Source organism: Notechis scutatus, chromosome Z (assembly GCF_049901735.1).
Source record: "Notechis scutatus isolate UNSWTSFEM ecotype Mainland chromosome Z, rNotScu1.2, whole genome shotgun sequence".
Classification (NCBI taxonomy): Eukaryota; Metazoa; Chordata; class Lepidosauria; order Squamata; family Elapidae; genus Notechis; species Notechis scutatus.
The window spans coordinates 116,487,162-116,509,887 of record NC_142025.1 but is presented as its reverse complement, the minus strand read 5'-3'; the positions used below and the strand labels follow the sequence as shown (position 1 = coordinate 116,509,887).

Sequence of the window (22,726 nt, the reverse complement as noted above, 5' to 3'; positions counted from 1 at the left end):
TTTGCAGACAAAAAACTACAAGCTGATACATGGGACAAGCAAGGCTCCTGTTCTCCAGCACCTGCTGACAACTTTAGATTATATTTTTGTCCTGCTCACAATACTGGTACTTCTCGTTCTGCCTGCGGTGGGGTAGTTGACAGATATTGTAAAAAATGGAGTTGTGTATCCACAGGTCATATCTGGTGGGAAGCACCTACCAAAAATGACTATATTCATATTACCCGTGCTCAAGCACATCTTCCCTGCTCTCAATGGCCTTGTTGTGGACAGAGAATAAATCCACTCAGAATCACTTTTACTGCACAAGGAAAGACACTTGCAAGAAAACAATGGATGGTTGGGTTCACTTGGGGAGGACGTCAGTGGGATGGTCAAGGAGATGAAGGGAATATTTTTACAATTCGTCTTTCTATATCTATGTCTCATTATGATGTTGGTCCCAATCCTAATTTGAAATCAACCTTTCTACAAACACACAATATTCAGGTGAATCCATTAGTACAGTTGGTCAATTCTTCTTACACATTGCTAGCAACTACACTTAATGATTCATCCAAAACTGATAGTTTGAAAACACTTGACAATGAAGTTAGCTTTCTCACATCTGTAATTGAATCAAAAGACCTTGTCAAAAAACCTTTGCTGGAATGGTACTCTGACCAAGAGTCAGAGGAAGAAATAGACACTAATAACTCCTTTTCTCCAAAAGAAGTTTTGTTAACTCTGCCAAGTCATGATTTGGGGGATGAGGACTTTTCCTCGTATGAGTTGGTTCTGCAAGGCACCAACAAACCGAAGGGTTTGTTGTCACCTTATGGGACTACTCGGGAGGAGAAAGGACTCTACCTAGAATCATGAGCACAAAAAAATAAAGAAAAGGAGGAATTGTGGCTATTCTGTCTCAGTATTTTTCCATAAGAGAAATCCTGTCAGCACGTATACCTCTCAGAGCAAAGTTCACTAAACTGACAGGAAAATAACTGACAGGAAGAAGCTAAGTTGATAAGAACTTCACAAAAGCCTGTGAAAGGATGTGTATTCGATAGCAGTCACGATGTATCATCACAGAAGCTTGTGTCAGATAAAATACAGGAAAAAACATGCTTATCAATAACAGTCAAGAAGTTCGTTACTTGTATCAAGTAAGCCTGTTTTAAAAGATAAAGTTTGTAACTTCTTTGTCTTTCTGTAAACCCCCTCACCCCCTCTTTTCAGCATAATAAAGAGGACAGCGTAGAGCAAGCAGGAGCCTGAACAATTCCATCTGTCTCAGGCTCAAATGAGGTAATTCCATCTGCCTCAAGCAATGCGCTGTCTCACCTAAAGAAATCTTCGTCTTGTGTTCTTTTTTCTTTTAGCTTTGCAATCACTCTTGCGAGAGTTCCTCAATCACCCTGGCTAGGGTTACGCTGCTTAAACTCACCCTGGATAGGGTCCTGCTTTTGCCAAACTTCGCCCTTGCGAGGGCTTCTCTGTATCTCACCCTTGCGAGGGTTCCGTTCTGAGAGGAATTCAGCAATCAACCTGAAGATCTAAACAACAGACCGGTCGCTCAACGCGACACATAGTCATCATAACTTTCATCCAATGAGGAGAGAATGATGTAAACTTGATGCAGCTCTGAAAATATCAGTTCCTTTTCATGTAGCTCTTGAAAAGTTCTTTTCATGAAATTTAAATGAGCTAACATATCTCCACCTTTCAGAAGATGTGCTCTAAACAGTTTACATGTAAGATGTATGTGTGCACCTACACTGTCACGAACATAAATCCTCTTCAAATTCTCCCAACACCTAGCAGCAGACTCTTCTCCATGAATATGGACTAGCTGCTGGTGTACTCAGTGTTAGTCCAATTATACAAAGAGCTTGTTCGTTGTTCTGTTTAAAGTCAGCAAGCTTCTTGGCATCATCCTCATTAGCTGGATCCCAAGCATTTACATCTGGTGGGTCTTGAACTACATTCCATAAACCTTCTTTACACAGAAGTAGACTGCATTTCATAGACCAGAAAACATAGTTTGTTCCATCCAACCAGGTTATCAGTGATAGACTTGTTGAAGTGACTTGTGCCATCTTTACCAGGATAGTAAACCACAATTAAACAGTAAACAGCTGTCTGTATACAGTACTGTGCATTCATACTAACTCTCAGTTATCTGAGCCTGGTATGACCTGGGCCCATAACCAGTGTTGAGGTAATTCCCCGTTAGGAGAATGAGCGCATACAGGGAGATGTATAGAGAATAGTGTTTGAATAATACACACACAGCATACAGATACACTGTACAGTAAATGTAGGGTTTTACTTTCAATAAAGGTTTAAGCAAAGTTCAAAATAGGCAGTCCAAAGTCATTCACAGGTTAAATAAGTCAATTTTCAATCCAGGGATAATCCAGTAACAAAGTCCAGTGTCAAAAACAGTTCAGTATCAGACTTACATCAAATCCAGTAATATCAGTCAATTAGAAGAAATGGAGGAACGGCAATACTTTCCAACCGAAGGAAACAGAGATACACTCACACTCTATTCTGAGACTAAGGCTAAGACAACCCAGGTTTCTGGCTCCATCTTATGGCCGTTTGAGAAACCACACCTAATTACAGTTTTGCATTTTCTTAAAGATAGTTTTAAAATGTTTATCCTGGTTTATATATTTCTAAACCAAATACCTGTTAGGTGACTTATATTCCTAACAACCTTGCCTAATCTTACTTTGCCTTGCCTTATCCACTTTAATTCTTTTCCATACCTGTTTAAAAAATCTCACCAGATTGGTTGCCTTCACCTGGAAATGACCATGGATCTTGGGGGTGGTCAAGTTAATGCCACTTAAAGCTATACAATGACTTTAAACTAATCCTCCCTTGATCCCTCTGTCCAGCTTAGCTGGAAGTTTCTCTTCCCCCACAAAACATGGCCTTAATAGGGCATAAGAATAAATTATTCTTGTGGGGGGGAAAATCAGATACATTTTTAATTGCTCAGATAGTCTGACATCATTGTAACTTAGAATTGACATATTTTCCTTCCTTCCTTCCTTCCATCCATCCATCCATCCATCCATCATAATAAGATACAAACTATATTACCTGTGTATTAGATCATTGTTAATGGTTACCAAAGAACAAATCTCTTTGGAAGAAGACTCAATTTTTATTTTCGAATACATGATGGAAATAACCAGAATTAACACAAAATGCTATGTTCAAAGCAGAACCATAGTGATTTTTTTGTTTCCATTTATAAGAATTTGATAAACACCAAATGTTTAACACATACCAAATATGTTCTGTATCAATAAATTTGGTAGAGCTCATAAACAATCCCCATTTTTTCCCACAGAAAAAGATTGATAATTCCATTTAAAATCAGAAATACATGCAGTCACCATTTCATAATCAGAAATGCTTTCTCTTTACAAGTTGCTCTCTGTTGTTGAGCTCAGGCCTTAGCAAAATAATGTAGCATTTGGGGAAGAAGATACATCCCAATAACCCAGCACTAGAAGCTAAGATAGAAAAGACCTCCACAGCTACCATATACTTTCCTTTGGTACTCAAATACGTTGGAACAAAAGACAACCAAACACTGCAAAATACCAGCATGCTGAAAGTGATGAACTTGGCTTCATTGAATGTATCAGGCAGGTTTCTAGCCAAGAAAGCCACCATGAAGCTGATCAGAGATAGAAACCCCATATAGCCTAAGACAAGATAAAACATCACAACAGATCCTTCATTACATTCTGCTATGATCTCTTCAATCATGGATTGCATGTTAAGTTCTGGAAAGGGGGGAGAAAAGATCATCCATGTCAGACAAAGTCCTGCTTGAATGAAGGAGCAGAAAAGGACAATTAAGGTGGACAATCTTTTCCCGAACCATTTTTTCATGGCAGACCCTGGTTTAGTGGCCATGAATGCGGCAATGACCATGATAGTTTTGGCCAACACAGAAGAAATGGCCACAGAGAAGATTATGCCGAACACTGATTGTCGGAGAAAGCAAATCAGTTGGAGAGGTTTTCCAAGGAAGAGAAGAGAACAAAGGAAGCAAAGGAGAAGGGAGATGAGAAGAGTGTAGGTGAGATCCTTGTTATTCGCTTTAACAATAGGGGTGTCCTTATACTTGATAAATATGCCGAGTATGAACACAGTAATGATTGAAAATAATACAGCAATCACAGCTAAACTGATTCCTAAAGGTTCTTCATAAGTTAGGAAAGTTATGGTTTTTGGGATGCATCGAACTTTATCCTTACTTGCATATTGATCTTCCAGACATTCAGAGCAGGTAATCACATCTGAAAATAAGAGAGAGGCCATGAATCATGGAATCTAGTTGTCACGATTGCTGTAGCACTAAGTGAAATATACTGTATAATTCCTTTTTGATTTGATCATTGGTTTTCTAAGTTGCCCACTTTAAGAAGTACGAACTTCAACTCTCAGAATTATGACTGGTGAATTTTGAGAGTTGAGGTCCAGAGCCCTTAAAGTTGGTAAGTTTGAAAAATATTGGATTAGCTCATTAGATGGACCTGATGAAACAGACAGTATCTTCTGTGCTTTCAGTGCAACTACATGCCAATTAGATCTCTGTCCCTCCTTGCTGGTGAAAGCTTCCAGAATAGTGACCACTAGGTTGGTCCAGGAAGTGATAAATTCCTTGCTCCTGGAAGGGAGTTTCCTGGGATCTTTCAAAAAGTCTCTGATTTCTTTAAAAATAAAAATAAAATGCCTAGATCTCACTTGCCTGGATAATTTTCATCCAGTTTCTCACCTTCTCTCTCTAGTTTCATATTATTGTTTTATTTTGTTAAAAGCCACCAAGTGCTTCCTGATATTGTTATTGTCATTGTTAATAAAAAATATGAAGAACGGTTGCAGGAACTGCAAATGTCTAGTCTAATGAAAAGAAGGACTAGGGGAGACATAATAGCAGTATTCCAATATCTCAGGGGCTGCCCCAAAGAAAAGGGAGTCAAACTATTCTCCAAAGCACCTGAGGGCAGGACAAGAAGCAATGGGTGGAAACTAATCAAGGAGAGAAGCAACTTAGAACTAAGGAGAAATTTCCTCACAGTTAGAACAGTTAATCAATAGAACAACTTGCCTCCAGAAGTTGTGAATTCTCCAACAGTGAAAGTTTTTAAAAAGATGATGGATAACCATTTGTCTGAAGTGGTGTCCTACCTATGCAGGGGGTTGGACTAGAAGACCTCCAAGGTCCTTTCCAATTCTGTTAATCTAAATACATGAATATCAAAATGGTATAGAGCTGGAACCAGCAAGCCCCCAGATACAAACCCACTCAGTTTTGCCAGGGTTTAACTGAAGCCTGTTGTCAGGCCCATAGCTGGATTTCAGGCTGACACAGTGTGGAGATGAAGGGGGAGTAATTGAGAGAATTTGGTCGACAAAATAGAATAACTCTCTGGTGAATCAGAGGCATTTCAAAGGCTAGCTGGTCCCGGGAGGAGAAGAGAGTTGTAACCAGGCAACCAAGCTAGTATCCAGATTGGACAATGTGATTGATTGTTTTGAGAAGACTGGAAACTTTTTTGTTTAAGGCTGTGAAAAGCCCAGGAAGATTCAGAGCTGGCTTTTCATTAGTTTGTACCAGGATGGTATTTCCAATAAAAATTGTTCTCTGAGGAATTGACTTGCCTCAGAGTTCTGATTTTCAATGGCTGTAATTCCTGGAATGCTGACACCTGTTGTACTCCAACCAAGCCCCTCAAACCCTCAAGTCATTGGGCTATGTTCATGGCATTATTTAATTTGTCAGGGGTCAGGGGAAACAACTGGTTATCTTCAGCATAGTGATGACACCTCACCCATGGTGATGGAAGTGCTCCCCCAGTGGTTTCATGTAGATCAAGGGTGGCAAACTCATGTCATCATGTCATTGTCATGTGAGACATACCGTGACTTTTCCCTCCTTCGCTAAACCAGGTGTGGGTGTGGCCACCATGTGACTCATCTGGCCCATGGGCCATAAGTTTGACAGCCCTGGTGTAAATGTTAAAAAGGCAAGCCCTGAACACTATTATACTCCTCATTGTAGGGGCTGAGCACCGCACCTCTCCTCCCCAAGGATTTCAAAATGGTATCATGGTTGATGCTATCAACAGCTACCAAGAAACCATGTAGGGCAAGGTTGGATGCACTATTCCCCAACCTGCTCATGCTAATACAAAGAAAACCCAATGACATTTCCATCCTGCACCCTGGTGTGAAAACCAACTGAAAAGAATTCAGATAACTTCATCCAAGACTCTCTGAATCTGTAACTTAAACACTTTTTCTGCCAAAGTCTCCAAGGTGGTGAGCAGAGGTGCGATTCAACTGGTGTAACAACTGGCTTGGTGACCATGTACATGCAAGCCAAACACACACTTTGCGTGCGCACAGAGCTTTTGCTAATGACCTTCTCCAGCAATCCCTGTCTGTTAAACAGCTGATGTGCGGCAATCCGCTTTGCCGCATGAATCAGCTGAGCTTGAAAAACAAGATATAAAGCACAGCCTAGGGCCCGGGCAGGCATGTGGGCCAAAGAGCTGATTGTCAGAGCAAACCGAAATGGTTCACTCCCAGCTGATCCTCAGAGCTACTGGTAGGCCCGAACCAGGCCAAACCAGTGGAATCCCACCCCTGGTGGTGAGATATTGAATGACATTTGTCCAGGATAGTGGAATCCATTGATGGTTTCTTGAGGAGGGGCTGAATCAGAACCTCTTTAAGAGAAAGGGAACAACACCTTTACTCAAAGGACAATTAACAAACACCTGAACCCACTCCCACTACACTGCTATAACAAATATGGTCAGGCATATATCTAGAGAGCAGGGAACCAGGTTCATAGTGGTGAGAATCACTTCCTCAGGTCCACGTTCGAACCATTATCAAATAACCAGGCAAAAAAATATTCTCATCCAAGAATCTTCTCTGCACCTATGTCAAGACTATTGTCCAATTGGAAACAACTTTAAGTGACTTTATCCAACAAGTGCTGCACAATTTCCTCTGCACTGCTCTGTAAAATATTTTATGTCCTCAAAAAATGTATGCTCCCCCAAAAAATGTTTGTTTTTTTTTGTAACAGGAGGATCTATATAACCTGAAACACAATTTGGAAGAGGAGGCAATCAGTTGACATAGTAATAGCACAGAAGTAAACAATTAAATCAGTGGAATCAGTGGTGGAATTCAAAAAGTTTTCCCACCGGTTTGGTGGGTGTGGCTTGGTGGGTGCACTTTGCACGCATGCACACACTTCATGTGTGCATGTATGCCAAATGCACACTTTGCACAGGTGCAGAGGCATTTGCGCAGGTGCAGAGGCATTCCAACTCACCTCCTGCAAGCCTGCACTCTCCTGGCTGCTTCAGCAGCTGCCACGCAGCACTCTTCTGTGCCGCACAAAGCAGCTACACTTCAAAAGCAGAGGATAAAGGTGAGTATGGGAGCCTGGGTGGATGGGCAGGTCCAACAGCAGAGTGGCAGAGAGAACCAGTTCACTGCTCATCTCTGCTACCGGCTTGGCAGAACTGGGCCGAATCGATAGAATACCACCACTGAGTGGAATGGCTTATCTTCGGAAATTGTAGGTGCTCCATCATAGGAGGCTTTTAAGAAGAGACTGGACAACCATTTCTCTGAAATGGTATAGAGTCTCTGCTTGAGCAAGGCTTGGACTAAAACCTTAATAGCAGATTTAACCCATGTTTGGTCAAGTTCAATCTTTGCAGAGCATGAGGTATTCTTTAAATGTTTCTTTCATCATTTCATTTCCTTCAGCTCATCTATAAGATGTGGATCCCTATGAGGACAAAGAAGGCATGGCCACTATCTGACCCAGGGCCTCTATCTAACATTCTTTTTGTTCAGAAATACTTTGAAAGCTGTTCACTGTGGCATTATCCAATTTTATGTGAAAACATAGAATTAAAATTACACGAAGTATTAGTATCAATTTATAAAGCCTTGGCAAGACCACGCCTGGAATACTTCATTCAGTTTTGATCGTCACATTACAAAAAAGATGTTGAGACTTTGGAAAAAGAAGAACAACTAAGAAGATTAAAGGTCTGGAGACTAAAACATATGAAGAACAGTTGCAGGATTTGGGTTTGGCTAGACTAGACTAGCCAAATGACTAGAACTAGGGGGGACATGATAGCAGTATTCCAATATTTGAGGGGCTACCACAAAAAAGAGGGGGGTCAATTGATTTTGCAAAGCACCAGAGGGCAGGACTAGAAACAATGGATGGAAACTAATCAAGGAGAGAAGCAACCTGGAATTAAGGTGAAACTCCCTAACTGTGAGGATAATTAACTAGTTTGCCTATGGAAGTTGTGGGTGCTCCATCACTGGAGGTTTTTAAGAAGAGATTGGACACTCAGTTATTTGAAATGGTATAGGGTTTCCTGCTTGAGGAGGGGATTGACTAGAAGACCTTGAAGGTCCCTTCCAGCACTATACTGATTGATTCTGCTTGATTATGTATACCACCTTGTGAAATCTTCCAGTATCAGTTTCAGGTCCTGGAGTCAATGAAGCAAGCAAATCAGCAACATATACAAATAAAACTAATTGACTATCTGCTCAATTTTGCAAGGAAAAAAATAGACTGCAGAAGAATAAAGTAAAACAGAGACAAAAATTACCAGACATGTTGGACATTTTCCCATCAGAACATGGATCGCAATCATAGCAGCAAAATTTTTGGCCTTCTTTCTTTTTCTTCTGATAGCCAGCAGGACAGGGATCATTACACACTGAACGGGGTAAGACCTGTTGATAAACCAGGATGTAAACCAGGATTTGTTGATGTAACAAATTTAAAAAATCACCACCATAATTAAGCCAATTCCTTTAATCGAGGCATTCAAGTTAACATTTTCTTCATACTCTTTCTAGTTGATGGACTTTTGAATGTTCTTCTCCAGCCATGACATGAAGAGTGAGCTACTCAGTTTCTACTCTACAGGTGCCCTCAATTTACAACAGTTCATTTAGTGACCATTCAAAGTTACAACAGCACTGTGACCGTTTTTCACAGTTACAACCTTTGCAACATCCCATGATCACATGATCAAAATTCAGATGCTTGCAACCAGTTCATAATTATGACCTGTGTCTCTGGGTCATGTGATCCTCTTTTGCAACCTTCTGACAAGCAAAGTCAATGGGGAAGGCAGATTCACTTAACAACCAGGTTACTATTTATCAGTTACATTGATGCACTTAACAACTGTGGCAAGAAAGGTCATAAAATGGGGCAAAACTCACTTAACAAATGTCTCATTTAGCAACAGAAAGTTTGGGTTCAATTGTGGTCATAAGTTGAGGACTACTTATATTGCTCCTATAATTAAACCAGAAGTTTTGTTTTTTCAACCCCAATGAAATCAGCATGTGCAACATTAGCTGGCTCACTGATTCTCAGACTTCCTATAACTCATCAACTTTTTATTTTCTGGTCAATTATTTTTAAATGTCTGTTATTCAATTATTCCTAAATTTTGTTCTATTGTTCTAGGGCATACAAAACCTTTGCCAGATCACTTCTCAAATACAGCTCACCCACCTGGAACCCACACTGTATATCGGACATTAACACAATTGAGCGGGTTCAGAGGTATTTCTCAAGAAAAACTCCTCCATTCACAATAGAATTCCCTATGCCTCCAGGCTTGAAATTTTGGGCTTGGACAATCTGGAACTGCACTGCCTGTGGTCTGATCTAAGCATAGTACACAAAATTGTTTGCTACAATGACTTGCCTGTCAATAACTTCTTCAGCTTCAATCATAACAATACAAGAGCACACATTAGATACAAACTCAAGGTTAATCGCACCAAACTTGATTGCAGGAAATACGACTTCAGCAACAGAGTGGTCAATGCCTGGAATGCTCTACCAGACTCTGTTGTTACAGCCTCAAACCTTCACAGCTTCAATCTCAAACTGTCTACCGTGGACCTCATCACATTCTCAAGAGATCCTTAAGGGGGGGGGGCTGCATAAGCACACCAGCATGCCTACTGTCCCTGTCTTACTGTCCCCATTTATCTGTATTTATTTTTTTTATTCCTGTTTATGTTCATACCTATACTTGTTATCTTGTACGTGTTTGACAAACAAAATAAATAAAATAAAAAATGAAATAAAATAAACAGCAAACTCTCCATCTCCCCCCCCCCCAAAAAAATAATCTCTTAAATTCTTCCCATTCAGCAGAAAAGCTGCCAGAATTGGAGTACAGAGTAATTAATTTTAATTGATTAAAGGATAGGAAAGCAGGCTGTATCATCAAACTCATCTCTGATCTCCAAATCTTTCATTCAAATAATGAAATAAATCAAAAATCCAAACCTGCTTAAAGTATTTGTGCCACACAATTAAATCTTCATGAATCACAAATTTGTTTCCTTCAAGTGCTTTGGGATCCATCTTCCCAATTTTTAATTTACAGTAGGAATTGTTTGGAAACATAACCACATTTGTAATATCAAATCCAGAAAATACTTCTCCATTTTGGTTGATGGACACAGTTTCTCCAAGTGAATTATTGAATGAAAGCCCTTGAAGAAATGAGTGAAGCTAAATAAAAATGAGAGGGAACAAAAATGACAAAAAGCAAAGTTATGGGATACATCAAGACTTCCTGAAATTTATCTGTAGAGAAACAAAAGTGTCAACTCCCACCATTATCTATCAATCAAATTTAAGTAGGACTATCATTCAACTACAACATCTTGCACTAGTCACAGCTATTGTCTTCTACAAGTGAGGCAGAGATATGGAACGTTTCCATATTGACATCATGGTGGCTTGTAGTGGATACCTCTTATATGAAAAGCTAGGTTCGAAGAAAAATAATCCATATCATGGTTTAGGATTACTTCCAGGTGCTATCAAAATCCAAAAAATTCAATGGACAATTAGAACAATTAATCAGCAGAATGACTTGCCTCGAGAAGTTGTTAGGGGCTCCAACACTGAAGGTTTTTAAGAAGAGACTGGACAACCATTTGTCTGAAATGGTTATAGGATTTCTTGCTTGAGCAGGGAGCTGAGCTAGAAGATCTCAAAAGACCTTCCAACTCTGTTATTCTGTTAGTGAGAAGCATTTTTCTTGCTTATTTCATCACCCAACCTATGAGATACATCTTTCGCTGTTGAAATTGTTGTTTCTTTCAGGTTCAGAGTAGATGAAAAATGAGTATTTGCAGAAGTATAAATTGACTCCATTGGTAAAGGTCTTCTGGTTCTCTCATGTGTTAGGGCAGTGTTGGCAGATCTTTTTGGCACCGAGTGCTGAAACAGGAGCGCATGTGTAGGGGGGGGGTTAGCTCCCCGGTGTGCATCTGCAGGAGTGCTAGAAATTGGAAGAGCACCACCCCACAGCATACATGCACATGCTGGGAAGCTGAGGTTCCAGTTTCCAGCACAGGCATGCCACCTGGTCTTCCAGTTTCTGGCATGTGCACCCATGTGCAAAGATGGGCTGGTCTTTGCATATGCATGTGTTCCAGAAACCGGAAGACCAGGTGGCCGGTACACATGGGGGGCAGCTCTTCTGGTTTCCAGAGCTCCCATGCATGCACATGCATGCCAGCCAGCTGGTCTTCTGGTTTCTGGCAGGTATGCATGAAGACCAACTGGCCGGCATGCATGTGTGCACTGGAAACTGGAAGCTCAGCATTAACAAGCTCCTGGAAGAGCAATGAGCAACACCTCATGTGCCTGGAGAGATGGCTCTGCATGCCACTTCTGTATGCATGCCATAGGTTCACCATCACAGTGTTAGGGAAAATAAAATCAAGCTCTCTTCTATAGTACGTGACAGATCTTCAGCACTGGAAGATGGTTATCATATTTCCCCTTAGTTTTCTCTTTTTGTGGGAAAATGTACTATAAATGTATGAGAATAAGATTTATGCTCTAAGCCCCCTCTTCTTTTTTACAACTTTTTCAGTGCCTCAGGATGTTTCTCATATCATGGCATGCAGCACTAGATACCTGCTCTCAAGGTTCAAATATGTCCCTTAGAGGCTGCTTAGTAAAACAGTGAGGTTGAAATGGAACACCCATATTGCTTCAGGTTACTCCCTTTAGAGTCCGTCTCAGCCTTCTTCTGTGAAAGTATTGGCAATCATTGTTGGCAGCTAGAATCCATCCTGTAACACACCCCACCCAATCTCAGCAAGATCAACCCCAGATTGGTGGACGTGAGGAACATGCTGAAGTTATTCCAGGTTGGGTGGCTTAACCACAGACAACTACAATGGTCTAATACATATCAATTTTACAGAAGACAATGTTGAAAAAGCACTATGCAATCTAAAACCATCTCTATTTATTGGACCGGATGGAATATGTGCATACTTCTTTAAAAAGCTATCCACTGCCATTATGCACCTCTAAGCATAATCTTTGAAAAATCTTTCAGGACCAGCTCCTTGCCAAAATTATGGTCACAAGCCAGGGTCATCCGATCTTCAAAAGGGAGACCCCAGCCTAGTTGAAAATTACAGACCAATCTCTTTATGCTGCGTCACCTGTAAAATCATGGAATCAATTATTAACCAATCCATCATCCTCCACTTAGAAACAAACAGCCTACTCTCTAATAAACAATTTGGTTTCAGGAAAAAGTTTCAGGAAAAAGCTATCATGTAATCTGCAACTCTTACACTGCAACAACATATGGACTACACAACTTGATCAGGGCAATAGACACAATCTACATAGACTTCTGTAAAGCCTTTGATTCAGTGGTACACAACAAACTACTACTAAAACTAAAATCTTACAGTATCTCTGGACACCTGCATAACTGGATAGAAGCATTCCTGTCAAACAGACAACAAATGGACAAAATTGGGAGCGTCCTATAAAATTCTGTAACTGTCAATAGTGGTGTTCCCCAAGGCAGTGTTCTAGGACCAACTCTTTTCATACTCTACATAAATGACCTCTGTGATCATATCAAGAGCAATTGTGTTCTCTTCACTGATGATGTAAAGCTATTCAACACCACAGACAATACTGCTACCCTTCAAAAAGACCTTGACTATGTATCAGAATGGTCAAACAAATGGCAACTTCAAAGCTCAACAAACAAATGCTTTGTCTTACATATTGGCAAAAAAAATCAGAAAATAAAATACAGGCTGAATAGTCAAGACCTTGTTTGATGATCCAAACTCTCTCTGTACTCATCTCTAATGATCTAAGTGCTAGAGCCCACTGTAACTACATAGCCAAAAAGTCATTAAGAGTTGTTAACCTAATCTTATGTAGCTTTTTCTCTGGTAATATTACACTAATAATTGGAGCATACAAAACATTTGCTAGACCAATACTTGAATACAGCTCATCAGTCTGGAACCCGCATTACGTATCTGATATTAACACAGTTGAGAAAGTCCAGAAATATTTCACAAGAAGAGTTCTCCACTCCTCTACTTGCTGCAGAATACCTTATGCCATCATATGCTACCATACCTTATGCCACCATTATGCCACCTTCAGTCCGATCTAAGTATAGTATATAAAATCATACATTTCAATGTCCTACCTGTCAATGAATACTTCAGCTTCAACCATAACAACACAAGAGCAAACAATAGATACAAACTCAAGGTAAACTGCACCAAACTTGATTGCAGGAAATACGACTTCAGCAATACAGTGGTCAATGTCTGGAATACTCTACCTGACACTGTGGTTTCTTCCCTAACCCCCCGAAACTTTAACCATAGACTGTCTACCATTGACCTCACCCCTTTCCTAAGAGGTCTGTAGGGGGCATGCATAAGCGTACCAACGTGCCTACCGTCCCTGTCCTATTGTTTCTTTTATTTTTTATTTTTCTTACATGTATCCATGTATTCATAACTATGTTTTTACTTATACCTATTATCTTGTAAGCAATTGACAAATAAATAAATAAATAAATAAATAAATAAATAAATAAATAAATAAAATGGAGACTGAATCCCATCCTTCTGTCAAAGTGACCCAACACTGAAGACCTTCAGCCAATACTGCTCACAAATTAGAGAAAGAGGAAGACCTCATTATGGGTAGTCCTTGACTTACGACCATGATGGTGCCCACAATTTTGTGTTGCTAAGCTGTTATGAAGTGAATTTCACCCCCTTTTATGACCTGTCTTGCCAAAGTTGTTAAGAGAATCATTGCAGTAGTGAAGTTAGTAACACAGTTGTTAAGTGAATCAGGCTTCTCCATTGACTTTGTTTGTCAGAAGGTTGTAAAAAGGGTTCTTATCCTCGGGAACTGCAACTGTCATAACTATGAGTTAGTTGCCAGGCATCTGAATCTTGTTCATATGACCATGAGGATGCTGCAATGGTTGTAGGTGTGAAAGATGGCCACAAGCAATAGCAAAAGCATTTAGACTTATATACCGCTTCAGAATGCTTTCCAGCACTCTCTAAACGGTTTACAGAGTCAGCCTATTGCCCCCAACAATCTGGGTCCTCATTTTAACCACCTCGGAAGGATGGAAGACTGAGTCAACCTGGAGCCTGGTGGGATTCAAACTGCCAAACTTCAGGCAGCCGGCAGTCATCAGAGGTAGCCTGCAGTACTGCACTCTAACCACTGCGCTACTGCAGCTCACTTTTTTCATGAGTCACTTTTTTCAGTGCCATTGTAACTTTGAATGGTCACTAAATGAACTGTTATAAGTTGAGGATGACTGGTATACATTTACCTGCTACTAATTTGCTCCTTGCAATGATTCACAAGTCTTTGATTCACAAATTATTACCTTCCAAGTGCCTTGACCTTGAAGTTCATCCTTTGTTCTCTCTGCTACTCTTTTATATTTAGACCTAAGTAAGTTCATGCTATGTAAAGCATGTGCTACAGCATAGATTGCATTGTAGATACTGTAACTGTGACCGGTCATCTCAAATAAATGCCTGGGAAGGTTTCGCAGATCTTCCCTCCCAGTACATGCTTCACCATTTTCCATTGGTTTATTGTTCTCTGAAAAGGAGCAATCGAAGCCTTGTTCCCAGAACTCTTTGAACAAACTAGATCTTTGGGTCTGGAATGGTTTTATGCCCCATAGGAATTCATTGAACCCTGGCAGTTCATTGGAGTGAATATCAAAGGAAATTGCTCCATCAAACAGCTGTAAATCTGAGGGTCGATGAAGACTTGTCAATGTGAGGTCGATTTGAGCAGACAAAATCCACATTTTTCCACAGCTTTCATCTATATATTTAACGAACATAAACAGAAGCATTGCTGTGAAGCTTTCACCATAAAAGACAAATGTATTGACTTTGGTTTCCCTCATGTGAACATTTATCCTACCCACCATAGGATTTTGGAAAATAAAAAGAAAGGCTTGTTTGGGAAATCTCTCCAAAAAAGCAGAGCAGATCCTGTTCTCAGAAAGAAGTGGTTCCAGGGCTTGGAGGAAATTGTCTCCACTGTCATCATCCAAAATTAAAAGGCCAATCCAGGTCCATCCAAAATGCTTCAGCAAACAGATTATTCCCAAAACCTGAAGTTTTTCATTGGGAGCCATGCGGTAAAAGGAAGCAGCCATCTTTGTTTCATGCTTCTTGGGAGGAAATGAGCCATAAGCAAGCTAAAATAAAATGTATAGTTCGTTCATTATGGTTGGAAAGTCTCCACTCCCTTGAGAAATATATTTTCTTCAAGAACACACAGATGCATACATTTTTTTTAAGCTCTTGTCTTGCATGGGCTTACATTTTCAATTGCAAACAAAGAGTTGACTACTATGATTGCTATGCACTGAATACTAAATAAATAGAACATTACTTTTTTTGTTTATTTCTTAAATATATACCCTGCCTTTTCTTCAGGTGCCCAAGAAGACATATGGAGTATTCTAAGTAACCCCACGTTGGCCACTTAATGAGAAGGAAGGACTCATTGGAGAAGAGCCTAATGCTGGGAATGATTGAGGCAATAGAATAAGGGGATAACAGAGAATGAGATGGCTGAGTGGAATCACTGAAGCAGTCGGTGTGAGTTTAAATGGACTCTGGGGGATGGTAGAGGCAAGGAAGGCCTGGAGGAACATTGTCCACGGGGTCATGATGGGTCAGACACAACAACAACAAGAAGCAACCACATAGCTTTTGCTGAGAGACCCTATTAGCTTCCATGGTTGAGGATGAACTTACACCTAGATAACCACCTAAAGCTCTCATAACTGATAACCATTTTTAACAAATTATTTTCAATATGTTGCATCAAATATGTCTTAATTCCAAATTTCATCAGTCCTTTTTGATGTATCATTGAAGTAGAGTCTACTTGGGAAACAATTATTCCCCATTCCTTTCAGTTTTTCCATATGGATGGATTTTCATACATGTGTATGTGTTACCTGTGGGATTTTATAAAGACTTGTGACATCTGACATGAAGTATGAGATATCAGCACCAAATCCACCAATAATGGCCACCATGACATTCTCTTTGATAGCACATCTGTAGTTGACAGCCAACTGATCTGTTCAGAAGAGAATCTCCAAAGTGGTACGATAAGTCAACCGGGCATCAAAATAGTTGTCGCAAATGAAAAATCCAAGGGTAATGTTAGATAAAAATCTTGAGTTTGAGTTGATCTGTTTCACTGCAAATGCCAAAATCAGGGAATGCTGATACAACTTTAAAATGGATCTGAAAATGTCATTGTAAGATAAGTAAGGGATTGAGGCAAGAGGAATATATTCTGCGAAGCAACAATAACAATATGAAATTTGCAAATCATTGTAGGCATCAGATATGAAGACCAATGAGGAACGTGTAGTATATCTAGCCTGCATGAAAATATCTTGTGCAATTCAACTTTAGATCTAGAATGTAGCTTGATTATAGCTGGTCACACATTCAACCAGATATTTAGACTGGATATGGCAGTTTCATCCACCTATCAGTTCTGGGAATAGGTAGAACTTCTTGTTGGGTGGGGTTAAAAATATTGTGTTAAGAAATAGGTTGTTTCACTAAAGCAGCCTTTTTCAATTGATGGACGCTTTTTTGATGTTTTGAAGTGATGCTTCAAATGTTTTAGAATGGCACCCAAGGTGCCTATAGACTATCTGTACTTTCTTTGCTTCAGTGGAAGAGAGCTATCTTTTATTCCTTTGACTTTAATTATTCTACCTCTATTTGCTGGTACAATACTAGAAAGTCTGAGGTATATCATGGAAGAGTATGATTCATCACACCATCATCCAAATCAGTGGTGGGATTCAAAAATTTGTACTACTGGTTCTGTGGGTGTGGCTTGGTAGGAATGGCTTGCTGGGTGTGACAGGGGAAGAATATTGTAAGATCTCTCTTCCCAACCCACTCCAGGGGAAGGATACTGCAAACTCTCCATTCCCTCTCCACTCCTGGGAGAAGGTTACTGCAAAATATTGGCAAAAAATATATATCAGAAAATAAAATACAGGCTGAATAGTCGACACCTTGTCGATGATCCAAACTCTGTCAAGGATCTTGGAGTACTAATAACCTAAATGCTAGAGTCCACTGTAACTACATAGCCAAAAAGGCGTTAAGAGTTGTTAACCTAATCTTACATAGCTTTTTCTCTGGTAATATTACACCAATAACTAGAGCATACAAAACATTTGCTAGACCAATACTCAAATACAGCTCATCAGTCTGGAACCCACATTACGTATCTGATATTAACACAGTTGAGAAAGTCCAGAAATATTTCACAAGAGTTCTCCACTCCTCTACTTGTTGCAGAATACCATATGCCACCAGACTCGAAATTCTAGACCTAGAAAAGCTAGAACTACGCTGCCTTCGGTCCGATCTAAGTATAGTATATAAAATCATACATTGCAATGTCCTACCTGTCAATGAATACTTCAGCTTCAACCATAACAACACAAGAGCAAACAATAGATACAAACTCAAGGTAAACCGCACCAAACTTGATTGCAGGAAATACGACTTCAGCAATAGAGTGCTCAATGTCTGGAATACTCTACCTGACACTGTGGTTTCTTTCCCAAACCCCAAAAACTTTAACCTTAGACTGTCTACTATTGACCTCACCCCTTTCCTAAGAGGTCTGTAGGGAGCATGCATAAGCGCACCAACGTGCCTATCGTCCCTGTCCTATTGTTTCTTTTATTTTTATTTTTTATTTTTCTTGTATGTATCCATGTATTTATAACTATGTTTTTACTTATACGTATTATTTTGTAAGCAATTGACATAAATAAATAATAAATAAGTAAATAAATAAATTCCTATTCCCTCCTCACCTCACTAACCTGCTTTCCAGCTCTGTTCTCCTGTGCAGGGCAACAAAAGAAGACCCAGCCGATCGGCTGGGACTCAGGAGGCAGAGAACAGATGGGGGCAGGGTCAATCAGAGGTGGTATTTGCCAGTTTTCCGAACTACTCAAAATTTCTGCTACCAGTTCTACAGAATTAGTCAGAACCTGCTGAATACCACCTCTGATCCAAATGTTTAGACTGAATTTACCATTTTTATCCACCTATAGAGTTGTTCACAAGGAACTAGGATAGCAAATAGTGTTGCTTAATGATATTAAAGATACAATAGAGGGTTATAAACCATGCCCATAATTTTTTGTATAGGTTGTTTTTTTATTTTTCTTTTGGTATTTTTTTATTGTATGGTTTTCCAGAGATAGCACTTGGACTTATATATCACTTCACAGTGCTTTTACAGCCTCCTCTAAGCAGCTTACAGAGTCAGCATATTGCCTCCAAGAATTTGGGTCCTCACTTTACCCACCTCGGAAGGATGGAAGGCTGAGTCAAGCCTGGTGAGATTCGATCTGCCTTCAGTAGTGCACTCTAACCACTGCGCCACTGAGGCTCATGCTCCCATTGTTTTAGAATTGCATCTAAGGCAAGGGTCCCCAAAAGTCTGTGGACTGTCACTGGTTCATGGCATGCCAGAAACCAGACTGTGAAAAAGAAGTGGAGCCCCATCTATGGGATGAGGCAGCATGCAAAACCATGCACCCACTTGTCCATGGAAAAATCATTCTCCATGGAACTGGTCCCTGGTGCCCAAAAGGTTGGGGGCCACTGATCTAAGTCATCTATTATATTAGTACTCTTTGCTTTCTTTTACCACAGTCATTTTATTTCTATTTGCAAGTCTTCACATTTTGCTGTTTCTGCAGTTATTTCTCTTCTATTCTGCTATTTCCCAACAGTCCCATATCCATTACCCAAACATTTTTGTCCTTATTATTGACATTTGCTAAGTCTGGAATGTTTTGTAGAAGGTGCTTGCCTATTCAAATACTAAAGTCCCAGGAAACTTTAGTTTCTTCATTTTTGTTTGTTTGTTTGTTTGTTTGTTTTTGTCTATTTTGTGGTCCCAACAATATTGCCTTTGGTATTTTTTTCAGATATTCCAGTAATATTACAATAATAATGCAAGGTCTAGTTGAAGCTTGATTGAATTCCTTAAGTTCATTTACATTGTGTTATTTTTTCCTACTAAATCTTGCTATTTGTTTTACTTTGTTTCACCACAAAGAACTTTGATTATATTAGTTTTCCATTCTTGCAATCCTTAAAAGTAATTACATCATTCTTAGCTCTGCAAGTCAAACAAACCCACTTAATTTAGATTGGCTATGCTGCTCAGGGTTTCTTCTACTTAAGAAAAAAACCTTCAAATTTAAAATATTTTGATTCTGTGATTTTATGCTGAAATGTACTTATTTATCAACTTTTGAAACAGCCCATCTCTCACAGAGATAAAATAGATTTCCTTCAAGAAAACTCAAAGCTGTAGACTAGACTGGGAAGTCAAATATTATCCTAGATTAAGGCAGTGAGATTTGAATACAAGGAAGGAATTACATAGTAGAGATGTAGGAACTGTACCAAAAAGGCACTGCCCTGTATTTGCAATATTGTCTGAAGTGCATAGAAATTGTTAGATAATTTTATGCATTTGCTGATTCAGCAGCCATCCAGCTATAATCACTACCCATCTGCAAACCAAAAATATATAATGCCCTGGATCATATTGATCAACAGAGATGCTTATGAAATAACTGTTGCATTGCCGTAAAAGATTTTATGATCGGACAACTTTATCCACAAAACCATATGTAATAATAAAATTGGAGGTCCATAACATTCAAAAAGGCTCTTTGCAATCTGGTTGCAACATTGTCTATGGTTAGGAAACTCTGATTACAAATAGAGCCAGTTAAAAATTGGTGTGAGACTCTGAAACATTTTCTGCTTAACTTATACAACAACATTTGGGACTAATCTTTTTTTTAAGTTTCTGAAGACAAGTGGAGAAGAAGAAAAAGGAGAAGGAGAATTTCTTACAGAGGGGGCATAAATGACTTCTGCGAAGGATGCTCATCAAAGCGAAGTTCCTCAAATACATATATAATCTGAGTGGTGATCCCACCAATAAAGATATTTCCTGGTTTGTGCCATTCATGAAGGATAGGAAAAGGATCACTCCTGGGGCAAAGTGTAGCATTCATCTGGCACTTCATATCCACCATCAACCATAGCATGATCACTACCCTCAACATTTTGTCTAGAGGAGGCTTACTTGTCCTTAGTCACAATCCCACTGCTGCTTATGTTGAGACTGTTTTGCATTAATGACAAAATCAAGGAACATGTTCAGCTAATAGCCATGGTTTACTCAGTTCTCTCATCCAATGCATTGACATCAAGAAGGTTAGCAAAACATATCTGATAGACAAGCACATTCCAGTAAATGGAAATCACTACCAAAATCCAAAGAGGCAAAATCCTGCCTCTTACTTTTCCCTCAATTCCAGAAATGAAAGATTTTATAACCTCTTCCAGACTGACTCGTCAATTCTTTTTTTCTGTATTTCTTGGGAGGCTGTTGCAGCTGTGTCATAAAGCATCAATGATAATCATTTAGGTTAATTGCCAACAAACATTCATCTTTGCAAAAGGAAGCTCCCATGTTTGGAGAGCTATTACTTCACTTCCACATTACACCTGTGTGTAACTATGTTCTTGGCTTTGATTCTACATAAAAGAATTACATATGATTATTTCAATAAAATTATTATCCATGAGATTCTTCCCAAGCAAATGCTTATAGCTGAAATCTCTACCTTCTCCAAATATGTCTCTTTAGCAAACCACTGAGCACAATAAACCTCAAAGGAGTCATTGAGAGTTATACTCTAGGGATTGCTCATTCTTTCATTAAATCATTTATATAAAGTGCAAAATTAGTCCATAGGTGATATATTGCTTATCCTGGCTGACTCTTCACTTGACTTTTTAAAAGATCTATCCCAGATTTCCTCCAAGAAGTTGAAGGAGTTTTCATGTTTGTCAGAAGCATCACAATTAAAATAAGGTATACAATATGACATAAAATTTAATACATAAAATACAAGATTAAAATATGTATATATTAAACAGATGTTGCCCAGAAACTAGCAACTGTCAGGGTTCTGACCGATGCCCTAATTAAATCATGAGCCTCAGGCCAAGCTTCAAAAAAATCCATCAGGAGCTTCATGTCGGCACAGACCAAGTGACGTCAACTCTGACCTCACTTAATTTGCACCTTGGCTCTGACCCGGTTTCTCCCTCCCCCCCAAAAAAAGGTGTGTCATCAGTCACATTCCCCAATGAAGCAATTTCGTGGGTTGTAGAATTCACTCCCTCCAGCCACTGTGGATCTCCGTGGAGATGACCTTGATGTTGCCAGCTGGAATATGCTTTGTTTTGACTGAAATACAAGTTCCTCTATGTAACTGGGAGGCTCGATTCCCCATCCCCCTGCCTATGGCAACTCGAGAGAAGGTCAGGAATGCTTCATGAGTTGACAGCAACATTATTGGCATTAGCAATTAATTGCATTAGCAACATTATTGTGGGACATGAAAGGAGCCTCCATGAAGAATGTGTGCTGTGAACACATTCAGGTATCCCCTGGGTAACAGTTTATACTTGGCTAATCTTTTCAATCCAGAAGCATCCTGAGGCTTAATCCTGAATTAATTAGGGTTAGGGTTTAGTAAGTTCTCTAGTAAACTTTATGATAGACTTGAACCTGTGTTTCTTTTTTTTTTTTAAACAAACTTTATTAATTTTTTTAACACATACAAACAAAACATAGGATGTAGTAACATAAAATATCTTTTCTAGAAGAAACAAATAAACCATCTTATTTAAAAAGAGGATAATTCCAAATTATCACACTTCTATATATATATTTATCTTTTCTAACTCAGATTCAAATACTAATATCTACAATGCATTCTTATGTACTTTTGCAGAATCATTTTTAAAAAATCATCTCACCCCTTATATCTGAAAAAAGTTCGTTTTTTAGTATCTTGTTTAAAGCCTTTATGACTTCTCTTTCCTTTTCCCCTTTCTTTCTTCTCCATTCTAACTTTTTGACCCCCCCCCCCCATCTCTCCAATTTCACTCTCTTAGTCTTCCCTCTCTGTTGTATTTCTCTTTTCTGTTGCTTTCTGACATCATATCGCTTTTTCATCTCATTTTTCTTTTTCTTGGTTGCTTTTTTAAGTTCTAAGTTCATCTTTTCCTTGCCCCCCTTCCACTTTTCATCCTCCACTAAGTGCGTTTGTCCATTAAAGATGGCTTCTTCTCCTTCATCCCAGTCTTCCTGTCGTTG

At 39.3% G+C, this 22,726-nt stretch overlaps 1 protein-coding gene across 1 annotated transcript; it reads right to left on the bottom strand.

The window, feature by feature from the left end:
• Positions 1 to 3,248: 3,248 nt before the first annotated feature.
• Positions 3,249 to 20,956, bottom strand: LOC113428119 (vomeronasal type-2 receptor 26-like). The gene is made up of 6 exons (XM_087945612.1): positions 20,404 to 20,956; positions 16,428 to 16,722; positions 14,823 to 15,656; positions 10,394 to 10,621; positions 8,682 to 8,808; positions 3,249 to 4,310 (listed from the first exon to the last, which is right to left on the bottom strand). The coding sequence occupies exons 2-6, from the start codon at positions 16,506 to 16,508 to the stop codon at positions 3,406 to 3,408; spliced, it is 2,175 nt and encodes a 724-aa protein (XP_087801738.1). The 5' UTR covers positions 16,509 to 16,722; positions 20,404 to 20,956; the 3' UTR covers positions 3,249 to 3,405.
• Between the last annotated feature and the right edge of the window lie 1,770 nt (positions 20,957 to 22,726).

What these genes read in the sequence shown, in the direction of transcription:
- LOC113428119 (XM_087945612.1), bottom strand. Translation starts at nt 16,508, where the DNA reads ATGGTGGCCATTATTGGTGGATTTGGTGCTGATATCTCATACTTCATG. An exon ending in GTCTTTATAAAATCCCACAG is followed by an intron (nt 15,657 to 16,427) that starts GTAACACATACA and finishes ATTTTATTTTAG; the next exon opens with CTTGCTTATGGCTCATTTCC. An exon ending in GGCACAAATACTTTAAGCAG is followed by an intron (nt 8,809 to 10,393) that starts GTTTGGATTTTT and finishes GTTTATCAACAG; the next exon opens with GTCTTACCCCGTTCAGTGTG.